This window comes from Martes martes (assembly GCF_963455335.1).
Source record: "Martes martes genome assembly, chromosome: 4".
Lineage (NCBI taxonomy): Eukaryota > Metazoa > Chordata > Mammalia > Carnivora > Mustelidae > Martes > Martes martes.
The window spans coordinates 179,139,974-179,163,820 of record NC_137891.1 but is presented as its reverse complement, the minus strand read 5'-3'; the positions used below and the strand labels follow the sequence as shown (position 1 = coordinate 179,163,820).

Below are 23,847 nucleotides of genomic sequence, written 5' to 3'. Positions count from 1 at the left end.
GGGCACTGGCCCCCTCTGGAGTTGTTTGCTTTTCCTGTCCAGTTGTCCTGCCACCCCCAGAGGGCCCCCTGCAGCCTGAGTGTTCCCTGCCGGGTCAGGCTTCTGGCTCCTGTCCGGGCCTCAGGGATTCTTACCGGCTCCCGGGACGTACCTGTCCTGCCCCGTCCTGGGTATCTAGATAAGATGGGCTGGTCAGGGTCTCTCACCTGGGCCTGGACTCTGGGGAAGCAGCTGGGCAGCTGGATTCGGGAAGTGCCGAAAAGTCCTGTCCTCTCAGGACACATCAGGCCCGGCTCAGGGAAGCAGCATTCGGACAGAATGGAAACAGGGCGCTGGAGAGCCTGTGGCTTCTGAGGCCCGTGGGTGTGGGGAGCATGTGGGTCTTGCGGGGGACAGCTAGACAGAGCTGGAGTGCCCCCAGCCTGGAGGAGCTTCTCCCTGGCAAAGTTAGTCACCGGCTTGTTACTCAGGGCTTTCCAGATTGCCAAGCCCCAGTGTGGAGTTGTTTGCAATCCCAGGCTTGCCCTTAATCTCACTGTTTCTGCAAATCCGGAGCATTTCTGGCCTCCTGTGTCCTGTCCATGTGGGGCCCGAGGCCCGGCAGAAATCAGCTCCCGCCAGTGGATTCCCTCATTGGAGGATAATGGGGACCAGGCCCCTTTAACATTAGAGACCTCTCTCTCTGGCTCCTTGCTAGGCCCCGAATTGGAAAAGCTGTATTTTTTTGTTTTTGTTTTTCTTTCATCTCCACCTCTGGTTATGAGGGGTTTCCACATCTGAGCTGTGGCCTTTGGATCGCAGCATAAAAGGAGCAGCACTGAGGTACCCGGCATAAAAGCCACACAGTCTCTCCCGAAAAAGGTAGCCGTGTGCCCATTTGTTGCACTGAGTGTCCGGTCGGGAATCTCGTGGAGTCCAGCCCTGGATCTCTGCAGCCACAGGATGACAAGCCGTAGCCTCAGCCATCCCTCATCCCTAGTGCCTGGCCCAAAGAAGTCCCAGTACTAATAGCTTACATGTGCACGACTTTATAGTTTCTCTGGTCCTTTCCACACATCTCACTGCGGTTCTCACAGCTGTGGTGGGCAGGGTAATGTACCGCCCCCCCACCAAGTGCCAGGTCCTAATCCCCAGCGCCCATGAACCTGTTACGATCTATGGGAAAGGGATTTGGCAGATACAAGTTAAGGATCTGAGAGGGGGAGATTCTCCTGGATTCTCCAGTGGAATGACATGGGTCCTTATGAGACAGGCAGGGGGGTCCACGTCAGAGGGAGATCGAAAGAGGCCACGCTGATGGCGTTGGAGATAGAGGAGGGGCCGTAAGTTAGGGGATACTGGCTGCTTCCAGAGTCTGGAAAGAGCGAAGGGAATGGCTTCTCCCCAGTGTCCCCAGAAGACCAGAGCCCTGCCAACACCTTGCTTTTACCCTAGGGGAAACCATTTTAAACATCTGACCTCTACAACCACAGGATAATTTATCTGTGTTGCGATTTGTTGCAGTAGCAGTAAGGAGACGAACACAGCTGGAAAGGGGGCACTGTTATGGATCCTACTGTGCAGACCCAGAGGGTGCAGCCCCTGGTTCGGGGCTGGTGGCCCCTGAGCTCACAGCCAGAGAACAGGGCTCCTTTTTCTCTCCCTGCAGCCCTCCTGGCCTTCCCGGGCTGGTGCCAGGGCCACCCTTGGCCAATATTCCACTGGCTGGCTGGCTGGCTGGCTGGGAGCCCCTCGCCCTTCACCTCCGTCCTCCATCGCTCCATCAGCTTTGCGGAGTGCCTCTGAGGCGCCAGGCCCTGCGGTGACCCAGCAGATGGTCCTTGCCCTCGGGGGAGGGGGCGCCACCATTCTGTGCCCAGCTGTATCATTTTTGTGGGCCCTGCCCCGTTCTGCAAGTTCTACCTGCCTTACCTCGTTTAGCCTCAGGACACCCTCAGAGGCGGGACCGGTGATAATGCCCACTTCACAGGTGCAGAACCAGGTCAGAGGGAACATGGCATCAGCCTCGTGTCATCACAGAGCTGAGGTGCAGCAGAGCCGGGCCTGAACCCGCTCGGCTGGGCTTCCAGAATTGGTGTTTAACCCGCTGAGGTCTACCTCACCCATCTGGTTTGGATCCCATCCGCCCTACACCCGAGCTCTGCAACCCGGGACGGGTGGGCGGCCTTACCTGCCTAACCCTCCCCTCCCTCCCTGTAAAGTGGGACAGACCAGCTGCTGGAGCCGTCAGGGGAGGAAATGAGACACAGAGACTGGATGCCCGGCCACAGAGCTGCTCTCTGTGGCTGTCCCCAAAGGGTGCTTGTATGTCTGGGGCCGACCCCAGGGCACGCGTAACCCACGCTGGCCAGCGTGCTGTTTAACGTGTCCGGAGATGCGTGTTCCTCCTCTTTTTCTTTTTTGGAACAGGCACACGTGTTTGTTGTAGAAAAATGAGAAAGTACAGAAGATGACTGAGTCACTCAAGCTTTAATCCTGCGACTGTGCGTCCCTGTGGGGCTTCGGGGCTGTGCAGGGTCGGCAAGGACACATCATTTTTTTAGAACTGTGGTTTTAAAGCACGTGCTGTTTCGTGGCTCGTTTTCTGTCCTCGTTGCAAATCGTGAGCATTTTCCTGTGAGAACCTGCATGAGTTAGTGCTGGGAGTGCGGTGCCTGCCACCGTCTGACCTGAACGCCGAGCCCGGGGTCCTCCAATGTCAGGGAGGCGCATGCACCCCGGGGCAGAAGGCCGGAGGCGGGGTCTGGGTGGCATCCGTGGTTGTGTGTCCAGAGGGGTGTCACCTGGGGGCCTTGACGCTCGCTCCTCAGGGAGGACGGTGCTGTGGATAGCAAGTCAGGGGGCCCTCCCCAGACTTCCCCTGGTGTCACCTCACTGCCCACTCAGGAAGTGGGTTCGTGACCATGTACGGGGTGGCCCGGGACAGACGGACTGGGTCCCGGCACCCTTCGGCAGGAGGCACATGGCCGGGCTGTGGCTGTGAGGAGACCCATGCGTGCAGGCTGGCGGTGCTGCGATGTGCCCTCCCCCGCCCCTCATTGGAGACCCTGTGCCTGGAGCAGGGATGGAGAGGAAGTAGCATATCAAGAGCGTGTGTCAAGCACCAGATCCCTTACTAAGTATTTCAAGTGCTTTCTTGATTTCCTCCTTAGCCGCACCCTGGGAGGGAGGCCGTGTTGCCCCGTTTCACAGATGAGTTATCTCGTGAAGCCTCACAGCAAGAAACAGAAGCTGTTACTCACCCCTTGGCACCTGTCCTGGCAGAGCCAAGGGGCAGAGCTGTGGTTTTGTCCCCGGTCTGTCTGCTCTGGAACAAAGTCTTCACCCCTCAATCCTGTGAGCCTGGTTCTTGACCCTGGCCGCACAGGGGGGCAGCCGGGTTTAGAAACACTGATCCAGGGCAGGTACCTCCCGACCACCGGCTCAGAATCTCGGGGCAGGGGCCCTGGCCGGTACCTGCTGGGAGCTTTTCGGGTGACGGCAGACACAGCTGCTTTGAGCCGTCTGACCAGACGATCTTTAAGGCCCTTCCAGCCTTCACGTGTTACGTAAACTGGAAAGTGGCCAGGGCTGAAAAGACATCTGGCAGTGGGGTTAATCTGGGTTTCATATTTCTGTCTTTCTTTTGTGTCTCTTGGACGTGGGGATGGTGGCAGATTTCTGGAGGGGTGACGTTCTGAGTAGGACCGTCCTGGGCAAGCCCCACTGTCCCGGCCTGATTCTGGTCCTTTCTCTTCCCCCAAGGTGGGATTTCTTCCTCCTTTACATTTTTCATTCCTTGTCCTGGAAAAGGCCCTGGGATGCCCCGTGTGTGCCTGGGGGTGTCTGGGTGCATGAGCACAGGGGCGTGAGCCCAGCCTGCCGGGCATCCTCAGGCCGTTCGAGTTTGGGGGGTCATCCCTGCTGTGTGGCCCCCAGGAAAGGGACCCTGTGGAATCTGCCATCCAGAGAGATTCACTGAGAAACTGGGGCCTGGACCAGCAGCTGTGGGGCTGGGACACGGCTGTTCTCTGGACTGGAGCTTTCGTCTAACACAGGCTGGGTTGGGCATCTGCCATCACTGAGTGTGGCTCCCGGAATGGGGCGGCCAGGACAGAGCAGGTCCCCGCTGTCACAGGGTGTTCACTCCCCTCTCGTCCCTGGCTTTTCCCTGGAGAGCAAGGAGGTGGGCACAGAGGGCACTTGGAGCTGCGTGGTGGCCTTCCAGAGTGCTTGACCTCAGTCTGGTGGACAGGGGACATTGGGGGACCGGGAGGCATACTTTCTTCTGTCTCCCGTCCACTAGTTTTCAGCGAACTCCCTGTTTTCTGCTCCTCTCTGCAGACTTGGCTCCTTTCCCCTGCATTCTGGGGGCAGTGGGCTTACCTTGTGAGACTGCTGTCATCTCAGTGGCGGGCCTTATTCGGGTACGCTTGGAAGTGCAGGAAGTCCAGATAAGCGTGAGATAAATGGCCTCTTAGTGGCCTTTTCTGGCTCTTTGGTTATCGGGAAACTTTGGGGAGGCCCCTGGAGTGTTTGTTCTCAGCAGAATTGATGCCGGGCAGCAGCTGGGAGAGGCTGCCTTCTGGGTGGCTGTAAAGTGGGGCGGTGGCCTCGCTGGGTGGTGGGAAGGGGCAAGAGGGGGAAGGCTCCCCCAGCCTCATTGCTTACCCAGTCCTGCTTTCCCTTGCCTGAGAGGTCTGTCTGCAGGGGAGACACCTGCTGAGGGTTGGGGCGCAGCGGAGCCGCTTTCCAGAGCTGGGCTTTGCAGGCCAGGCAGGCGACTTGGGGCAAGACACTTTGCTATTCGGGATCTCTGTTTTCTCCTCTGTAAAATAGTCACGATAATACATGCACTGGTGCTCACGGGTCCTCCTCGAGCATTCAGCACGGCACAGGGTCCAGGGCAGGTACCAGCCAAGTGTGGGGCAGGGGTCGGGGGTGGTCTGAGCCTGAGAAGGCCTGTGCACCTGTTGGCCCTGGCCCTTGCCTGCCCTCGGGGCTCCCCGTCTGTTCGTCTCAGCCATGGAGGCAGCGGGGGCTGGCACGAAGGTGGTTTCTCTGTGCTGCAAGATCCCCCACTCCTCAGCCCAGGACACCCAGACTAGCTTCTCTAATCATGTAGCTGGCTCAGATCTACACGATCTACACTGTCTTCTTACAGTGGCCATTAGCCACAGGCAGCTATTTAAAATTAAATTACTTAAATAAAATAAAAAAAATCAGCTTCACTGTGATTTGGTGATGCTTAGCCTGGAGGCTCAGGTTTCAGCCACTCCCGGCTTTTAGTACGTCAGAAATTATTTCCAGATCCCTTCTAAAGCTGCCTGACCTCTCCTGAAAATACCCACTGCCCCTTGATGTCACCTTCAGAGTCTACCCAGGGCCTTCTCGAGAGTTCTCTGGTTGAACTGCACCGCAGCCTTGGGGCTGGCTGTTAGGATTTCTCCTGGACAGAGACTTGAACTTGTGCATGCCCAGTACTATTTTTCTCCTTCCCTTTACAAAGAAGAGTGTCTGAATAGCCAAGCAAGGTTCAGTGGCCTCGTGACACAGCAAATATGTGATGTGCTTGAATATATAAATGCTACCTCCCTCCTTCCAGGTGGTCTGGCTGTAAGACGATAGACTTTGTAGGCAGACAGCCTGGGCCGTAGGTCCCAGCTCCCTCTGATGCACTGAGTGAGCAAGTCTGGCTAAGCAGCTCCGAGTCTTTGCAAGTCTTCCTCCATCTGTGGGATGAGGATGACAGTAACTGCCTCGTATGTGTTCCTGAAAATACAAAGCAAAACAAGCGGCAAGGAATAGGTGCTTCTGAATGGTCCCAGATCGTCATGGGTGACCTGTCAGAGCAAAGAGAGCCAGTGGTTGGACCCTTTCCACCCAGCTGCCAAGCTCATGTCAACTTGGGCTGGAAGGGCTCGGCTCTGTCTGAGTGGCTGGATTCAGCACCTTCAAGATGTCCGTGGGTGGGGCCTGGGTGCCTCAGTGGGTTAAAGCCTCTGCCTTTGGCTCAGATCATGATCCCAGAGTCCTGGGATCGAGCCCTGCATAGGGCTCTCTGCTCAGCGGGAAGCCTGCTTCCCCCTCTCTCTCTACCTGCCTCTCTGCCTACTTGTGATCTGTGTCTATCAAATAAATAAATAAAATCTTTGGGAAAAAAAAAAAAGATGTCCATGGGTTGCGTCTGGGGGATGACACTGCTGACTTCCAGCGGGAAAACCTGAGCAGAGATTTGCTCCGCCAGTGGTGTAGGGCAACCAGACTGTCCTGTACGTGGCCACTAGCCACAGGTGGCTCTTGAAAATTAAATGACTTAAGGTGACACGATTCCAAATGAAGTTCTTTAGTGAGTTCCACTAATTAACTTCCACACGTTACATTCCAAGGGCGCAGTGGCCACACGTGGCTCAGGGGATGGCACAGACAGAACGTTTCCATCTTCCACCTGAGCTGCGGTTGGACGAGGCCCTCTGGGACCAGGCAGGCTGGCTTCTCAGTCTGGCTCTGCCATTCCAGCAGCGTGATCTTGGGCGGGTTCCTCTGCCCAGCGCCTGCAGGTGGGAAGAAGGCAGGATCCACGTTGTCCTAGCTGCTCATGGGAGGTGCTCCCCACCACCTCCTCCCTCCGTGCTCCCTGCACCATCCTGGTGTGCGTCTCTCCCCCTCCTCTTGGGGCTCAGGGGCCAGGACGTTGCCTCGAATTCTTGGCAGCAGTGGCTGCTGTCTTGGACCTTTACAGGTGCCTCCCTTCTGGATTGGCAGGTATGATCTTTGTTTTTTTGAGGCTGGACTTAAAAACAAAGTCAACATTCACTCTGGCATAGTTTTAGATGGATGGAAAAGTCATCAGGGGTTCTGTATACCCAACAGCCAGTTTTCCCCATGGTTCACATCTTACGTGACCACGGAACGTTTCCCAGGCCTGAGAAAGCCGGCTGGGCACACTACCATTCCTTGAACTCCAGGCTTTCTCCGGATTCCACGTTTTTCTTCTTACGCCCTTTTCTGTTCTGGGATCGTCGGTTTAGCCCCTTCGGTGCCTCGCTTTGCGAGATCTTGGGAGTGTCAGGGAGTAGCAGCAGGGGTTTGTAGAATGTCTGATAGAATGTCTGGGTTTGTCCGGCGCTCTTCCCATGGTCAGACTGGGGTTGTGGGTGTGGGGTTATAGTGATGCGGAGGGGAGACACCCACTCATCACAGCCTGTCAATGTCTGCGCGCGCAGCTGCTGGAGATAATCCACTTGGCCGCCTGGTGGAGCTGGTGAGAGCCGCCTCACCGGTTTTCCCATCGAGTCCCTGCTGCAGGGACGTGGGCGTGGAGGTCCGGCCCCTTCTCACCTGTGGGGGGCATGAAGCTTGGTCTCCCATATCTGGTCTAGTGAGGCTTTGCATGACCTTGTTTCTCACAGGAGGCAGGGGTCCCCCAACCCTCACCCCCACTTTGCACGTGGGACGATGGGAGATGGAGAGCTCCTGTGTCTGCCTTGGGATAGGGACGGGCACCCTTGCAGGGGAAGGCCCCTGATCCTTAGCACTGTGGTCTTACGGTGCCTTCTAAGGATGGGGAAACTCAGAGGGGAAGGGGAAGGCCAGCCCAGCCTGGCCTCCCCAGCTCTCTGGACTCACAGCTCTGGGGGCGAGCAGCTCCTGGCCCTCCACCCACCCCCCACCCTTGTGCCTTACGTGCCCTGCCCCCTGGGCGCGGGGCAGCCAGAGGCTTCCCGGAGCCCGCTGTCCTGTCCCTCCCTGCTCGGCAGCCCTGTCCCTGTCCCTGCTGGCTCAATGACACCGTTTCTTGGCCCGCAGGGTGCCACCCGTGGTGAGCAACGGGGATGCTGTGGACGCTGCTCTCTCCGGGGTCCGGCGCTCCAGCTGGAAGCGGAAGAGCTCCCGCCGGAGTAAGTGCCCCCCAGCCCCGTCTTAGCCCAGGAGGGTGGACCGGGATAACCTCAGAGCCCCTTCTTCAGGCCCAGAGGGCCAGTGGGGGCTCTCATGAGCCATGGGGTCATCCTCACTGCGTGGGCTGCTGTGGGCTTGGTGGCAGCTCTGAGAGGGACCGGCCGCTGCCCATGCTGGGAGTTGTCCCTGTTTGTTGCCTGATGAGAGCCGTGGTCCGGGATTTAATTGTTATTTGGCCGTTTATCTACTTGTCAAATATTCAGAAGCTCCTACATCAAGGCTGCTGGGCTGGCAGTGGGGCCCACGATGAGGTCCCTCCAGGAGCGGAACCAGCCACATAGGCCGGCAGTTACCTTGCAGAGGGTCAGGTGCCAGGTGGGGGAGGTGGGAGTGAGGGGAACCCAGGAGTCCTGAGGGCAGGGAGGAGAGAGCAGGGGTTGGGAAAAAGTGCATCCAGACAGGGGGTGCCCATGCGGGAGCCTGAGCCCCAGCCCCTGGGGGGAGAGGGGACCTGGGAAGCCACAGCCGCGGTGTGATAGAGGGTAGCACCCAAGCGATCAATGGGGGAGGCGAGGCTGCCGTGTCCCCAGCTCCTTCTGCGCCTTCCAGCCACGCTTTTCTGAAGGCAACAGGGAACTACGAGAGCCAGGGGTGGGAGTGGGATGGGAGTGAAGCTGTTAGACAAGGCCGGGTGGGCTGCAGCCCAGGGAGGAGGCTGTCCGGGAGAGGGGGGCTGATGGCAGGAACTAGGGACCTGGAGAGAGGTGAGCAGGTCTCAGAGCCATGTGGGAGGCAGAATCCTTCTGGGGGTGGCAGAGGGGTTGAGGGTGAGGCTTGCCTGGGCGCTGGGGCTGCAGTGGGGATTTCAGAGCCCATCTGGCCCCTTGTCTTCTCAGAAGGCCTATGGGGTGAAGACGCTCCCATCAGGGTGGGGACTGGTTTTCCAAACCCTAGCTCTGTGTTGGGAGGCACACCTCTAAAGAGGACAGAGCTTGGGGACATGGTTTTGAGGGGAGACCTCCTTAACTGGCACATCCTGGTAGCTGCTAATGGGGGGCAGAGTGGGCGCCGTGCCCTGCTCATTGCCTGCCCAGCAAAACGTTGGTAGAGGGATGTGTTCATTTGCTGAACTTTTCACAGTCAGGACCCTGCTGGCTGACTTTTGGGGGGGCTCTCCTTAACCCCACTCTCCAAATTCATCCGCCACCACCTAATTCCCTGTACTCAGTAGGGCTGCTTTGCCTGGCCCACCTCTGGGTGGGAGGTAGCTCCTTTTGGGTAGTCCGGAGCGTCCGGGCCACTGAAGATGCTCCCGGACCCCAGGGCACAGGTGCTTGGTCTGCTTCCTGCAGGTGTCTGGAGCAGCTGCAGCGTCAGCCAGATGGGCAGGCTTGTGCGGGGCAGGGAGGCAGGTGGGGGGTCTGCCGTCCTCACTGGGAGGACGCCTCGCGGGGCTGGGGGGCAGGGAGAGGCAGCGGAACCGAGTCCTGGGAGAGCCGCCGGCAGGGGCTCCCGAGGGGCCGGGCTCGGGCTGCTGGCGGAGCCGTCAGGCTGCGGGGCGGCGGCAGGGAGCGGCCAGCTGGTGCAGTCCTGCTGTCAGCCCGGCAGCCGCCTCCGCTCTGGCGCCACAGCCGCCTGAGCGCCCCTGTCCTCTCCGCTCGCTCCCAGTCGACCGGTTCACTTTCCCCGCCCTGGAAGAAGATGTGATTTACGACGACGTGCCGTGCGAGAACCTGGATGCCCATCAACCCGGTACGCCTCCTCCGTGCTTCCCTGCGGACTTCAGGGCCCGGGCGCGGGGCGGGGGAGGGGGGGCGGGTCCGGGGAGGGTCTGCTCCTGCTCTTTCGCTGCCCCGCCCCACCCGGCCATGCCCCTCCCTCTGGCTTTCGCCAACCACCGCCAGCGTCCTGGGAGCGGCTGGAGCCTGCTGGGGGCGTGGCCAGGCCCGGCAGGGGCTGGGCGGGGACCCCCTGGCGGCGGGGACCCCCTGGCTGCGGGGTCTCCTTGGCTTGCGGGGACCCCCTGGCTGCGGGGGCCCGGGCCAGTCATTTCACCTCCCCAAGACTCCATTTCCTGTCTCGGGAGAACCGGGAGGTAGCCCGGGCTTCCCAGGGCTGCTAGGGGAGAAAGGACAGCTCGTTAAACCTGACCGCTGGTGCAGAGAGGATTAGGGAAAGCCTGCACCCCGCTCTGGGGCCGGGAGGCTGGGAGATTGTGGCTGTAGGGGTGAAGCAGGGTGGGGTGGGTTAAGTCTGCCTGAACTGGGCTTACCCCCCAACCCCAGTATAGTCACCCAGCCGCAGAGAGCATCACCAGGACCCAGGGAGGCCTGGTTGGTAACTGGTTGGTAACTGTTCACAGCCAGAGCCATCTTTGCCTGAACACATGAAGCCCGCTACTCCTCACGTTTTGCTGGAATCTACTTAGAAACTTTGATCCGGGGTATCATGGCTCCATTGTACACACAAGGAAAGAGGCGGGACTGGGATTTGAACCTGGTTATTCTGACTCCAAGTCCGCTACTCTGTCCCCTACCCCGGGAGGGTTTGGGTGGCATCCTCTGACAGAGGACACATGTTTGGTCAAGCCCTGGAGGTCTGCAGGGCACGGCTTATGGCTCTGGGTGATGCTGGCATCAGAGAGGTTAAGCCACCAGCTACTGGTCACACAGCCTGTGTTTGAGGAGCTTCTAGTCTGATGTGGTGGCCATCACCATCCTTGGGCTGTGCACAGTCCAAAGGGAGAGCCACGCAGACAACGGGAGAAGGCCCCAGGGCCCTGAGAGCCACACTCCTGACTCCTGTTCCGGGAGCAGGGACAGCTGGGCCAATGATATGCTCACCCCTTCAGCAAGCCCTGGGGGTGCTTGGATCATCCCTGCCTGTTGCTTACTTGAATCCAGGCAGAGGAGGGGAAGGGCACACTGTTGGGAGGCAGTGAGGTCTTGTCGGAAGGTCCCAGATCCCAGAGATCGGAATGGCTTGGAATGCACTGTTACACCCCGTTGTGCTCTTTTCCCACCCGAATCAGATCAAGCAACTCCTCACTTGGCCTCAGACTCCACTGAACACTGAGATGCCATCGTGCACTTGTCCTTAACATGGTGAAAAGGAGGTTGCCAGGGAGTCAGCTCTGATCCCACCCATCCCACGGCCCCCACCATTTGGGCTGTGGGAGGGTTGAGTCCCCTGAGGCTGTGGCTGGCCCTCAGTGGGTGGGTACCCTGCACAGGCAACACGGGCGCTGTTGGCATCACACCTGCCTGGGCCCAGCACCAACCTTCACGGACCGCTGGGGGCTCAGTGGGTGCTCAGAGAGGAAGTTAAGTGCCAAGGGGCAGGCCGCACATCCAGCCCTGGCTTCAGATCCCAGCTCTGCCGTGGGTGAGGGCACAGAGCTCAGTGTCTTTGGGCCCTGGCTTCTTCATATAAAATCACGATATCATCCTGACCTCGCGGAATATCATTCTGATGCTTTGGGTGGAGGGGGAGCGGCCACACCTGAGAACTTCCGCTTTGTCTGTCTGGACCTCAGTCCGTTACATCTGTAGTATTGGGGCAATAATGGCGGCATCCTCGGCGGGTGAGGATGCCACGAGAAAATTGGCACAGAGCACTGAGCTGGTGGTGGGCCATCTGTGGGAAGGGAAGGGAAGCCGTTAGTGAAGGCTGAGGCCCCAGGAAGCAGAGGGTGGGAACCAGGATCTCTGTAGGGTCCCCGAAGGCTGAGGATTTGGCTCAGGCTCAGGGATCTGGTGACGCTTTCTGCACTGGAGAGAGTCTTCCTTCCTTCCTTCTTTCCTTCTTTTTCTTCCTTCCTTCTTTCATTTATTTACTTTAGGGAGAGTGCAACTGTCCAAGCAAGACAGGGAGGGCAGAGAGGGAGGGAGAGGGACACGCAGACTCCGTGCTCAGTGCCGAGCCCGACGCGGGGCTTGATCTCAGGACTCTGAGATCATGACCCGAGCCAAAGCCAAGAGTTGCTTAACCAACAGAGCCACCCAGGCGCCCCTGGAGAGAGTATTTCTAAATGAGCCCGGGGGATAGTAGGGTTGGCAGGCCTCAGCAGAACGCAGTGTGGTGCATGGCGGGAGCCTGGCCTAGGAGTCTTCGGCCCCTTCTCCCTGCTCTGTTTGGCCCTGGGCCAGCCACGTGTCTTCTCCAGGCCCCTGTTCTGTCGCCTTTCTAATGAGGAGGTGATTCCTTGTGCCCTGCCGACCGATCTTAGGGCTGCGGGCGAATCCAGCGGGAGGCCTCACATACTGAAGGTGTGGGTAGGTGGGAGGCGGGGGCTCCTGGAGGTGCGGGGGCGTGGTAGGCATTTGAGAGGCTGCCTGACTTCTTCCTCAGAGGGAGCCCCAAGACCTGGGCTCCGGCCCTTTGCTCACGGGTCATGGGCTCTTTGCGGCAGTAATAAGACAATCAGCCCAGCCTTGTAAAGGTCACAGCCTGGTCACCAGCTGCTCCAGTCCCTGGAGACATTAGTCACTATTATCTTTTGCTTAAAAATAACCTCATGCTCCCTCATCTTGAGACCCGAGTCCTCAGCTAAGCCTCAGTGTGTCTGTTTGCTCTTTGGGTGACAATCTCCCGGTCCCCCTACCCCCTGGCTCCCGTGTGGGGTGGAGGTGGTGGCCCTGGGTCAGTGGGATGACACCCGGACCCGCCCAGAAGGCCCGTGAGCAAGGACCAGCTGCTCTTTGCTGAGTGCCCGCCACGCGCTCGGCTCTTTGCTAGAAGCTCTCAGTTCATACTTTCTTTACTTGACCTTGACCTTTGGCTTATTATTATCATCATCTTGCACAGAGATCTCCAGTAACCAAGCTCCCTGCTCTGGGCAGATTTTTTTTAACCCTTTGTGCCAGATTTCTTGTGCATTGACAAAAGCATGTTCATCTTCGTGCACTTTTTGGGGTCTGGCCTCACATTTGTGGGGTCTGCAGTTCAGTCCTGCAGGTGACAGGCCAGGAAGTGCAGCCCAGAGAGATAGGAGTGAAACCCAAGGTCTCTGGGCTGCAGCTGGGCCTCCTTAGGCAGTGGCTTTTCCACCTCCATCTCGAAGCAGCCTCTCACTCCGCATGTGACAGGGACCACAGGTGTGCTCCGGCCTTGGGGGTCCTGTCCCTCCTGGCCAATGGACTCTCAGCCCTTTGTCCTCCACTTCATCCGTGGAGCTTTGGAAGACAAGGGAACCCTCCTGGATGCTGGGCTAGGGGTGCCCCCTACTGGACCATCCCCGAACCCCCATGGGAAACTCAGATTTGGGGTGAGGGGTCCGTCCCCCACTCACTTAATGGTCCTGGCAATTTCTGTTTTGCCCCCGAGGATGCTGGGGCCGGAGCTGAGGGCCGGAGTCAGGACTTGGTTCTAGATCTTCTGTTTCCCAGTAAAACATTCCCAGAGGCCCAGGATGAGCTCTCAGATCCTAGAAGAGTGTTACAGAGGAGTGGTGGGAGGGGATTAAGGAGACCTTTGTGTGCCCGACACATTTCGTGTACCTTTCCACATTTTCTCGTGTCCTCCTCCCTTACCAGGTGGATGCTGGGTGCTCATCGCCTCTGTTTTATGGATGGGGGAGACGAGGTGGAGCCTCAGGGCTGTACCGTGACCACCACCCATCCCCCACCTGCCTTCCTGGGTCAGAAACTGGGTCTGGTGGGCTTGGCATGCGGGCCTCTGCTCACTGCCCTGTCCCTTGGACTGCAGGGGTGGAGAGGAACCTGCTCTATGAGGATGTGCACCGGGATGGAGGGCCCAGGGAGGCAGAGGACCTAGGCTGGAGCTCCAGTGAGTTCGAGAGCTACAGTGAAGACTCGGGGGAGGAGACCAAGCCAGAGGCAGAGCCTGCCAAGCACCGGGTGTCCTTCCAGCCCAAGGTAAGGGGGTGGGCGACTGTCATCCCAGCCAGGGCGCTGTGACCCCTGGTGGCTAAGGAGGGTGGTAAGGGTCAGACCTCAGACTCGTATCCAACCAGTGACCCTGGAAATGTACAGTGAGCGAGGAGATGGCCCAGGTGTCCCCCAAATAGAAAATGTTCCACCGGCATTGCTGTTTGACCATGGAGAGCCCGCAGCCTGGAGTGGGCGAGGTTAATCCCTGGCTCAGGTCTCCCTCCCCCACCCCATTCCCATGGCAGACCCGGCAAGGGACCATGATGCTCATGGGCTCAGATCTGGCCGGAGGGGCCTCCTCAGGACAGGCTTCAGGCAGCCCAGCCGGCTGATGAGAGTTGGCTCTTAGATCAGGTCAGCTAGGTCTCCCTGCCCTCCAGGACGCATTCTGAGACCAGTCCTAGACCCATACAGTCCTCTGCCGTGGGGAAGTGAGCAAAGGGCAAGGGGCAAGGGGCAGGCTGTGGTTAGGACACAGTTGCCCAGAAGGCCTCTTTCCAGGGTCTTTTAAAATGCCATCCATGCATTTGTTTCTGCCCAGAGCAGGGGTCATTCGGCTGGTTTCCGAGCCATGGAAGCCAAGAAGAGGATGCATTGTCTCCTTCCTCCCGAGACGGCCTGTTCCTCCTGTTTGTTCTATAGAAGCCACCAGAAAGCAGATTCTAGCGATGTGGGGTTTCATGGGAATAGCTTCTTACAGGCAGGCCCAGCCCCACCAGAGGTGACTGGGTCCCATCAGCCTCCTTCTGAAAAGACACAGACAGGTAGACACCCAAAGGTGGTGCACGGAGAAGGCAGGGGCCCCAGGACGAGGCTGGGTTACAGGTACCTCCCGAGTCCTGCCTAGTGCCTCCTGTCCCTTTTTGAGTTTGGGGATCCCCTCTGGAGGGGGGATGCTGGCCAGGGCAGCATCTGCACTTCGAGTCTTCGGATAGACCTTCCTCCGCCTGGGAAGGGCTTCCCAAGTTCCCGAGAAGCCTGGGAGTTGAGCCTGTCTCTTTTGAGCCCAGTCTGTGGCTGGGCCTCCATCGGCTGGGCCACCGAAAGTGGCCTTGACATCTTGCTAGGATAAAGTTAAGCATCTGTGATAGCTACTGGGCATCCAGTCATTTCTGAGGGTGCAGGCAGGGCTGCATGGGGACAGGAAGGCCCAACCCGATTGGCCAACCGTTATAGTCTAGGAGGAGACACCAAATATGAAGCCATTTGTCAAAAATGAGGCCAAGAATGCCTTTCTGCAAACACGAGCCCAAGTATCTAGAGCCGCATGCGGGACACAGGCTGATAGGGCTAGTCAGAGGGGTCTTCTCTGGCACAGAAGCCGGGGGGCTGGGAAAGGTGTCCCAGGCTGGACTAATGGCCCAGGAGAAAGCCTGGGAAGAATCCTGTTCCTCTTCTGTCCTGGGAAGGGACAACGTGCCCTGCTTTAGGGGAGAAAGGGTCCTGGGTATGAAGCCAGCATAGTCCCCGGGCGCCCCCCAAGATGAGGGCAGGACTCATGCCCCACGGCTTCGTTTGGGATACTGTGAGCGGGAAGTGCTCGAGGCCAGACTGACCCTCATTCTCAGCCTCTGGCAGTCCCTCCTAGTCCCCGGCGGCTGCTTTGCCAACCCCTTGCCCTCTTGCTCGGGACCCGGAGGGAACCATAGACATCTCTCAGAGGGCAGGAGGCAGGCGGATGCTGAATTTGGGCTCCCCAGGGCTGGTCCTCAGACTGGCATAGGCATCAGGATCACGAGGGATGCTGATTAAAATCACAGACCCCAGGGCCTCACCCCCAGGAACTCTGGTTTAGGGTTCAGGTCGGCCCACCTATCTGCTTTGAGCCAGCGCTCTTTTTCCCAGGGGATGCGAGGGGCCAGGGAGAGAAATGCGGGGGCTGGCCCTCACCGTGGCTGGACCCCAGGGGAGGAGTCTCTGGGGGGTTGCCCATTACCTCTTATCCTTTGGACCCTCCAGCGAGGGGCTTCTTTGGACCCTTCCTCGGCAGGCAAACCTTGCAGCAGGGTTCTTGAATTTCTAACCATGAGGACATGTGCTCTGGCCATGGGCCAAGGCCTGTCTGTTCCCTGAACAACAGTCTTCCAGCAAGACAGGGGGGCTGTGGCAGCGGGGGGGGGGAGCTTTCCTCTGGCGCCCACCTCTGCCCTGAACACCCCGCTGAGCCTTCTTCGCTGTGCTCTGCCCTCCTGAGCTGCTGGCCCTGCTCCCATGCCTGGCCCTGCACTGGCTGCATGGTTTGGGGCCGCCATTGCTTGGCTGTGTCTTGTGTGTACTGTGGGGCATCGGGCAGCAGAGATCTGGTGGCATTTGACCCTGTCCTTGGAGTCTGACGGGGGGCCTGGCTCCCCGTCCAGCTGCAGGAGAGCTAGTGTAGCCCCTCCTTCAGGGGTCTTGGAAGGGCAGCCCTCAGCAGGTGGATTTTTGCCAAAGAAAGTGACCGAGGGGTCTGCAGAAGGCCCTCCTTGGAAGCCCCTGACCTAGATGGAAGCAGGGGCCCGATCCTGTTATGTTAATAAGTACCTGCTGGTTGCAAACCATGGTCAGTGGGACTTTTTCCCCCAATTGTAAAACAGGCTGCATTGGACTTTTCCTTTTTCTGACCATGACCTCTTCATAATTGAGGTTACCAGTGATCCAGCTGGCCAGGGCACTGGGCAGAAACGCCAGCTCTGACCTCAGCCTTGCTCACTCCTCTGCTCGGATCTGGCCAGTCTGCCATTGACCTCTGATCCTGGTTCTTCTAATCTGGAGAGAGGCAGAGGGGCAGTGCAAAGCCAGGCCCTTTATGATTTTATTGTGTCAATTTACAGATGAAACAGGACTCAGTATAAACCCCAACTCTCACAGCTTTGGGGAGTCTGAGTAACTCTCAGAAGGACTCCTGTTCTGCTGTTTCTTTGCATTACTCGTAATGAGCAATTGCTTTGCATGGTATGTTTACAAAGCAGTTCATATGATTTTCCTAATACCCTAAAGTGGTTGGCATTATTTGCATTAAAAGTCTCATTTTATTGATCAGAGAAGTCAAGACAGAAGCTTAGAGGCAAAGCGATATGATTAGGGTCACCCAGCCAGTAAGTGGTAGAGCTGTAACTCAATATCACATCTGATTTGAAAGGAAATACAGCATCCTTCTGTCCATGCATGCATGCAACCACTAATCCATCCATCTGTCCATCTATCCATCCATCCATCCATCCATCCAAGTATCTATTCCCATTTGTCCACCCGCCCATCTATCCATCCAACCAAGTATCCATCCATCCATCCATCCACCCACCTATCCATCCAAGTATCCATCCATCCATCCATCCATCCATCCATCCATCCATCCATCCAGGTATCTATCCATCTGTCCATCCACCCATCCACCCAACTATCCATGCGTCCATCCATCCATCCAAGTATCTGTCCATCCATCTATCCATCATCCATCCATCCATCCATCCATCCATCCATCCAAGTATCCATCCATCCATCCATCCATCCATCCACCCGTCTATCCATCCATCCATCCATCCATCCATCCATCCATCCATCCATCCAAGTATCTGTCCATCCATCTACTCGTCTATCCATCCATCCATCCATCCATCCATCTATCCATCCATCCAAGTATCCGTCCATCCACCCATCTATCCATCCATCCATCCATCCATCCAAGTATCCATCCATCCATCCATCCATCCATCCGTCTGACCAACTATCCATCCATTCAGCACATATCGAGGACTTAGAATTTGTAAGGTGGTGTAGTAACAGTTTCCATGTTTTGAGCACTTACTAAGTTCTGGGCTCTACATGTATTACCCATTTAATCTTTTCAGTAACTCTGTGAAGTAGTTACTATCCTGGCCACTTGACCAGTGAGGAATGTCAAGATACTTTAAAGAAGTAAAGATACTTTCCCAGCTAGTGAGCTAGGGGGTGGTGATTTGAATGTAGACCTGCCTGCCTCCAGAGTTCATGCACTTGGTCCCTTTACTTGTCTACCCTGGAATTAGTACTGTCCTGGTTTTCTGTATGCTTTACCAAATATCACTATTGCTCACACAATTCAGGCATTTGAATGTCTATCTGTTTGTCTCTCCACCCATCCATCTTCCCAGATAGTATGTAAGCTAGTCAGCTACCCATCTTCCATCCAACTGCCTACCTGCGCTCCCTCTATCCCTCCCTTCCTCTCTCTGTTAACCCGTTCCTTCCTCCAGTGATGTGCCAGAGCTGGCTCTTCCTCACTCACAAGATCTAGGAACCAATTGTACACTCTCTTTCCAAGTCCACATTCAGTGACGTCACACCGGTAGTGTGAAATGCGGCACGGTAAGATCATTCACACCATGGAAATGCTACAAAGCAGGGCCCTTTCTCCTGGAGAAGCACGTGTTAAATATTTACCGGCACAGCATTGCTTCCATCCACCCACCAATCCCGCTGTGTCTTTATTCATTTATCTTACTGTTCACCTGCCCGTCCACTTACCCAGTTCTGCGGTCATCCAACTACGTTTATGCATTTGCTCACCCATCCATTTATCTGTCCGTCCAGGCATCCATCATTCATCTATCCACCCATCCTCTGTCTGTCGTCCATTTGTCTGTCCAACCATCCCGCTATACATTGACCGTTTTCCTATGCATTTGCCCACCCACCCATCCCACCACCCATCCATCTCACAGACTTGCCGAGAGCCTCCTGTGTCATCAGCCCCACGCTGGCCCCTGGGATGAGGGGATGCCTGAGACACAGTCCTTATCTTCCAAGCGCTGTTCCCCTTCCCTGAGGGGGACCTGGCCGGTCCCTTCCTCTGGTCCTCCCAGCAGCCAGGATACCGCCCCCACTGCCTATGTGTTGGGGTGGGACCCGGCTGGAGCTGATGCCTGGCGGGAGCCCTCCCCACGCCCCACATCCCACCTCACCTGGTCTCCTTTCTCCTCTGTTGTCCTGTTTGTCTCCTCCTGCCCCGCCTGCTCCTCGCACCTGCTCTCCTTCTGCCTGGCTGCTTGGGGGCTCCAGCTTTCTCCAGACCTGACTAGGCTAAAGGAGAGATGCGCCAGGACTAAGAGAGACATCTTGGCTCTAAGAGCTGGGGGGAGAGACATGCAGGCGCTGAAGCACAAGTGCGACTGTAAGGTATTGTCCGTCTGTCCCCCCGCGTCCTGGCCGGGGCCCTGCAGAGGGGGGCCTGAGCCCCTGGCGCCCGCCTGACACGGGAGCCTGGCCGCATCTCATGTCCATGCTGGGACTGGCGCACTCCTTTCCACGTGCTTGCCTCTCTCTCTCTGAGCAAAAGCTTAGTGGTCTGCCAGCATTCCTGGGGGGTGGGGTCTGCACGCTCTCGGACCCTCTGCATCACTGGGGAGCCGACTCCTGAGCTCCGTCCCCAGAGAGGCTGATTCCGGAGGTCTGGCCTAAGGCCCAGGCACCTGCAGATTTGAGAACTCTGGCGGTGGGTGAGGGTGTGAGCGTGAGTGAGGGACGCTGGACATTCCTGCCCCTCTGAGCCGCTCACAGAGATCCAGGCTAAGGAAGCCTGTAGGAGAAATCACAGCACCTTCTTCTCAAATGGGACTCAGACTTCTGGATCATGGTGACATCGACAGCAGGGACTTCCCTTAATCGAGCACCTACTATGTGCTATGGGCTTTGGAGGCCTACAGGCCTGGCTTTGGATCCCAGTCCCACCACTTCCTCTCTGTGTGATCCTGGGCAGGCCTCTTGACCTCTCTGAGCCTTGGTTTCCTCACCTGTGAAATGGGGGAATTGACAGTACCAGCCCCCAGGCTGAATGGAAGGAAGGATTAGGTGAGCTCAGATCTGTGAGGTACTCCATGCTGCCTTAGAGGGTCAAAGTCCCTGTTATCTGTGCACCTGTTGGTTTTGTCCCCAGGGCACCCGGGGAGGCAGCTCTCTCTCTCTGCTGTCATTTGGCATCAGTGAGGCCGGTGAGTGAATCAGCGGGCTGGTAGTCACCGCGCTGGGCAGCGGCGGAGCTGGGATTCAAACCTGGGTCTGCGCGTACCGCAGCTGAGTGGTATCCATCCTGGGCCGCTGCTGGTTCCAACCGAACCTGAGACCTCCCGGGAGGAGGGGACAGACACTGTAGTTTGCAGGGTCCTTGTATAGACGTGCCACGGGGGGCCTGTGACCTGAATGGGGCGGCTTCCCTTCTCAGAAGGCCAAGGCCCAGAGAAGAGCCGGGAGCTCATGAAGGGCAGAGTCCACCACTGGGGTTCCCGCCCTGACTGTGACCCTGGACTCGGACCCCCCGCCCAGCCCCTGCACTGTGAAGGTGGGTGGAGGCAGCAGGCTGACTTGGGGACACCTTCGGGGGTGTTCACTTGTTGCTCTTTTTTGCCCAGGAAAATGCCAAGAGAAGACCGCTTTGGGAGTTTGTAGGACAGCTTCCTGCCTCGGCTTTCTGCCAGGAAGGAAGTGGGCTCAGAGCAGAGGTTTCTAATCTGGGGGTTGTGACCCCTCCCACCGCTCCCCCAGAGGAGGGTGAGCATCTTTGTGCAGTTTCTGGGGTCGGTTTTTTGTCCTTCTCCTTAGATTATGAAGGGGGTTATGACCCCCTGACCCCACCCCAAGAGGCCAAGAATCACTGCTGAAGAATTGTGCCATTGAGATGCAGGGAGTCCCCGGGGGACCTCCTCTTCCCCCTGCTGGTCGTTTCCGGAAAGTCAGTATTGTTCCTGAAAAGCCACCACCCTGTGCTTTTTGCAAGCCAGAGAGCCAAGGAGTACGGGGAGCCGGGGAGCCAGGACCAGGGGCTTGTTTGGAGGAAGGTGATAGGGAGAGCGAAGACCCGAGACCCCGGAGGTGTGCTCCCTGCCTTCAGCAGAGAGCCTCAGAGAGGAGAGAGACCACCCTGCTGGTTAGGACAGTCACATGGCTGTTTACATTTAAATAAATTACAGTGAAATATCATCCAGACTTTGGGTCCTCAGCTGTACCAAGAGTTACTTGTGGCTGGTGGACCCCCAGTGGGCATTTCCATCATTATAGAAGTTCTTTCAGAGGGCGTTCTGTCGGGGAAGATGCTGGGGCTGGGGGCTGAGGGGTACAAGAATGACTTAGGGGACAGCAGCTCTGTGTGCAGGCCCCGGGCTCCCCCAGCGCTCAGGGCGCGGCTTCCCCCTCCCGGGTCTGCTTCCCGTTCTGCTCAGCTTGCGGCATGGTGTCCGCGGGTCCCTGCCTGCACGGGGAAGCTGTGCTCCGATCTGAGGCCACTTCAGCCTTCCCCCACTTTCCTGGGCCTCGGCTCAGTAAGAAACTTGGCTGTTTGGGGGGCACGGGGGGGTCCTCACTTGGGTTTGGCAGATGGGATGGGGGTGTGCACTCACGGCCCCTGAAGTAACCGTGGGCATGGTCGTTTTACTGTTCAGCATGCTTCCCTGGACCCCGTCTGTTACTCCTCATAGACCCTGCACATCTCAGTAGGGAAACTGAGGCTCAGTGAGGTTAAGTGACTTGTCCCGAGAGGTACAGCTGGGATCTGAACCCAGGCCTGGTACTCCAGGCCTCAAGTCTTTCCCCAAAGGGAGACAATCGGGTTAAGACCTCTTTTTGCCGATTAAGAGGGTTCCTCCAGGGTGAGCCCCAGAGAACGAAGGCCCCTTCTCACCTTGCCCCGGGATGTCTCAGGTGCCACCGCTTGGCTGTCCCTCTGGGCTTCTGCTGCCACCTCCCTGGAACTGAATGGGCCCCAGGGTCTTGATGTGTGCTGCTCCGGCTGGGAGGCCAGGGTGGGGCTGGTGGCCCTTGGTGGCAGGCATCCTGGGGCGTCCCTCAGCTTCTCTGATGAGCCCCTCTGCCTTTGCTCAGATGACCCAGCTCATGAAGGCTGCCAAGAGCGGGACCAAGGACGGGCTGGAGAAGACGAGGATCGCTGTCATGCGCAAAGTATCCTTTCTGCACAGGAAAGACGTTCTTGGTGAGGCACCGTGGGCCTGGCTGGCAGGAGGCTGGGGCTCAGCTCTGTGACAGCAGGGGCAGGTGGGCGAAGCCACCTGGGGTCTGGCATCCTCTGGTGGTAGGGGATGGGGACTGACCCCCAAATATCTTGGCAGGTCCCAGTCAGTTTCCCACCCTCTGGCAGGTACGACCCACCTCTTTTTTGGGGGAGGTGGGGCCTCTCCCTTCAGCGTCCCTGCCCTTGGTCTCTGTCCTGGCAGTCTTGGCCTCCTGCCTCCCACGCTGTTCAGCTCACCTGACTTCATCTTTGAACGTTCCCGCTCTTTCCTTTGTCCATCGCCCATCTGTCCACCAGCCAATATTTATTGAATACCCCCGAAGTGCTGCACCCCGTGCTGGGTATAGGGCCACCAAGATGAACGAAGCAGCATTTCCTCTGGGAGTTCCCGGTTCATATAAACAGGAAGTGACCACAGAGGCTGACAAGCAGCCATGGGGAGCCGGGGAGGGGGGAATGGAGGGGAGGGGGAGGGAGGGACAGGAGCATGGAGGAGCTCAATGCAAATGAGTGGTCAGGGATGGGCTGGGAGCAGGAGGGGGACAAGACCCAGGTCAGTTAGGTGGCGGGAAGTGGGGCAGGAAACTGGTGCTCTGAGCGGAGGTGTCAGTGTGTGCAAAGGCCCTGGAGCTGGGCAGTAGGAGACGTTCAAGAAACGATTTTCATGAGGGTCAACATTTATCAAGTATTTACTGTGTCTGGGCACCCTCTTATGATCCTTACAGTTCCTTGCTTAATCCTTGCAGACACCAGACAGTCCACAGGACTGCCCTGTTCCCATGTGGAGATGAGCAAACAGGCACAGAGAGGTTCAGTGACTCACCTGGGGACACACAGGCGTGGAGAGGATGGCCGGGGTTCCATGTGGCTGGAGTAAGGGGTGGGGCTTGAGAGACTGGAGCCAGGTCAGCACAGATATTCAAGCCAGGGAGAACTCTGAGACTCTGTGCCCTCTTGAAAAGTTACGTGCTTTCCCTTCTCTGTGCCTTCATTTTCTCATCCATGCAGTGGGGCCCCTGTGGCATCTGTCTCAGGGGCCATGGTGAGAATGACCGAGGCAGTGTGTGGACAGAGCTCCTGGCTCCACTGTGGCACATGTCATTCTTGGAGGGTAGTCACTGAGTGGAGGTGTTTGGGGCTAGGGTGATGTCTCGCCGGTGTGGGTTCAGATTCCGGCTCCACAGCCTCCTGGCTTCACGACCTTGCATCATTCTTAAGGCAGGCCGGTTCCTCATCTGTGAAATGGGTTCAACCCCACCACTGCACGCACTTGCTCCAGCACTGAACCTTTGGGGAAGCCACTGGCTCCTGACGAGGAGCCCTTCCAGGCTTGGTGGAGTGGCCTGGAGGAGGGACAGGGTGGACAGGCTTGTCGGCTGGGAGCTGGTCCTGGTCACCCTCCCCACCCCCAGACCGGCCAGGCTGCCAGCAGGCTCTCCCTAAGCCCTCCCCACCCCGCCCGCCAGCCAAGAGCCTTGCCTAAAGTGACCCTCCCACCAGCGGCGTTATTAATAGCCGCGGCAGGGCTCGGATCGCTGGCCAAGAATGTTACCCAGTGGCTCGTGGGGGAAGAGGAAGCCACGGGGCCGGCGGCTGGGGTGGGTGCGGAGTGATGCCCGGGGTACCATGTGGGCCAGGCAGGAGGGCCTTCACCACCCCCACCCCCACACTGTGGTCCGCTGTCCCTCCTCCTCCTCCTCTTCTGTCTCCTGTTCAGGTAAGAGCCTGCCTGGGTGTCCCTGCTCCCGGCTCCGGCTCAAGGGTCATTGCCACCTCCTCCTTCCAAGCTTCCCCGCTGCGCCCCACTGCCCACGGCTGCCACCACTGGGTTTCAGGCCCAGAGCAGCTAGGGTCCTGTCTCCCTGAGCCCGCATCTCTCTTGTGGGGACAGAGCCTTCCAAGGCCAGATCCCTGCACTCTGCCTGACCTCCCTCTTTCTCTCTGCCCGAGGCTCTGTCTGTCTCCTGCCCTCTGTCCGACAGCTGCCCCTACTCGTGTCTGCACTGTCCCCTTGAACTTTTTCCCTTTTGGTCTATCTGCTTTTTTTTTTTCCTTTTTATGAAAAGATGAAAACACAGCTAAATAGCCCCGTTCTTC

At 57.8% G+C, this 23,847-nt stretch overlaps 1 protein-coding gene across 4 annotated transcripts in view; it reads left to right on the top strand.

Moving 5' to 3' along the window:
• The window catches only part of ARHGEF10L (Rho guanine nucleotide exchange factor 10 like), a gene marked incomplete at its 5' end in the record, with an annotated part of 139,073 nt that overhangs the window by 45,541 nt on the left and 69,685 nt on the right, over positions 1–23,847 (top strand). For 2 of the 4 annotated variants that reach the window (XM_080802026.1, XM_080802027.1), the window contains 5 exons: positions 7,789–7,880; positions 9,550–9,633; positions 13,588–13,757; positions 18,792–18,908; positions 21,603–21,711. In XM_080802026.1, the coding sequence (XP_080658152.1) occupies positions 7,789–7,880; positions 9,550–9,633; positions 13,588–13,757; positions 18,792–18,908; positions 21,603–21,711 (572 nt within the window). Of the gene's footprint in view, positions 1–7,788; positions 7,881–9,549; positions 9,634–13,587; positions 13,758–18,791; positions 18,909–21,602; positions 21,712–23,295; positions 23,468–23,847 lie in introns of those variants that run through there. The other 2 variants (XM_080802028.1, XM_080802029.1) reach the window with 2 other exon arrangements.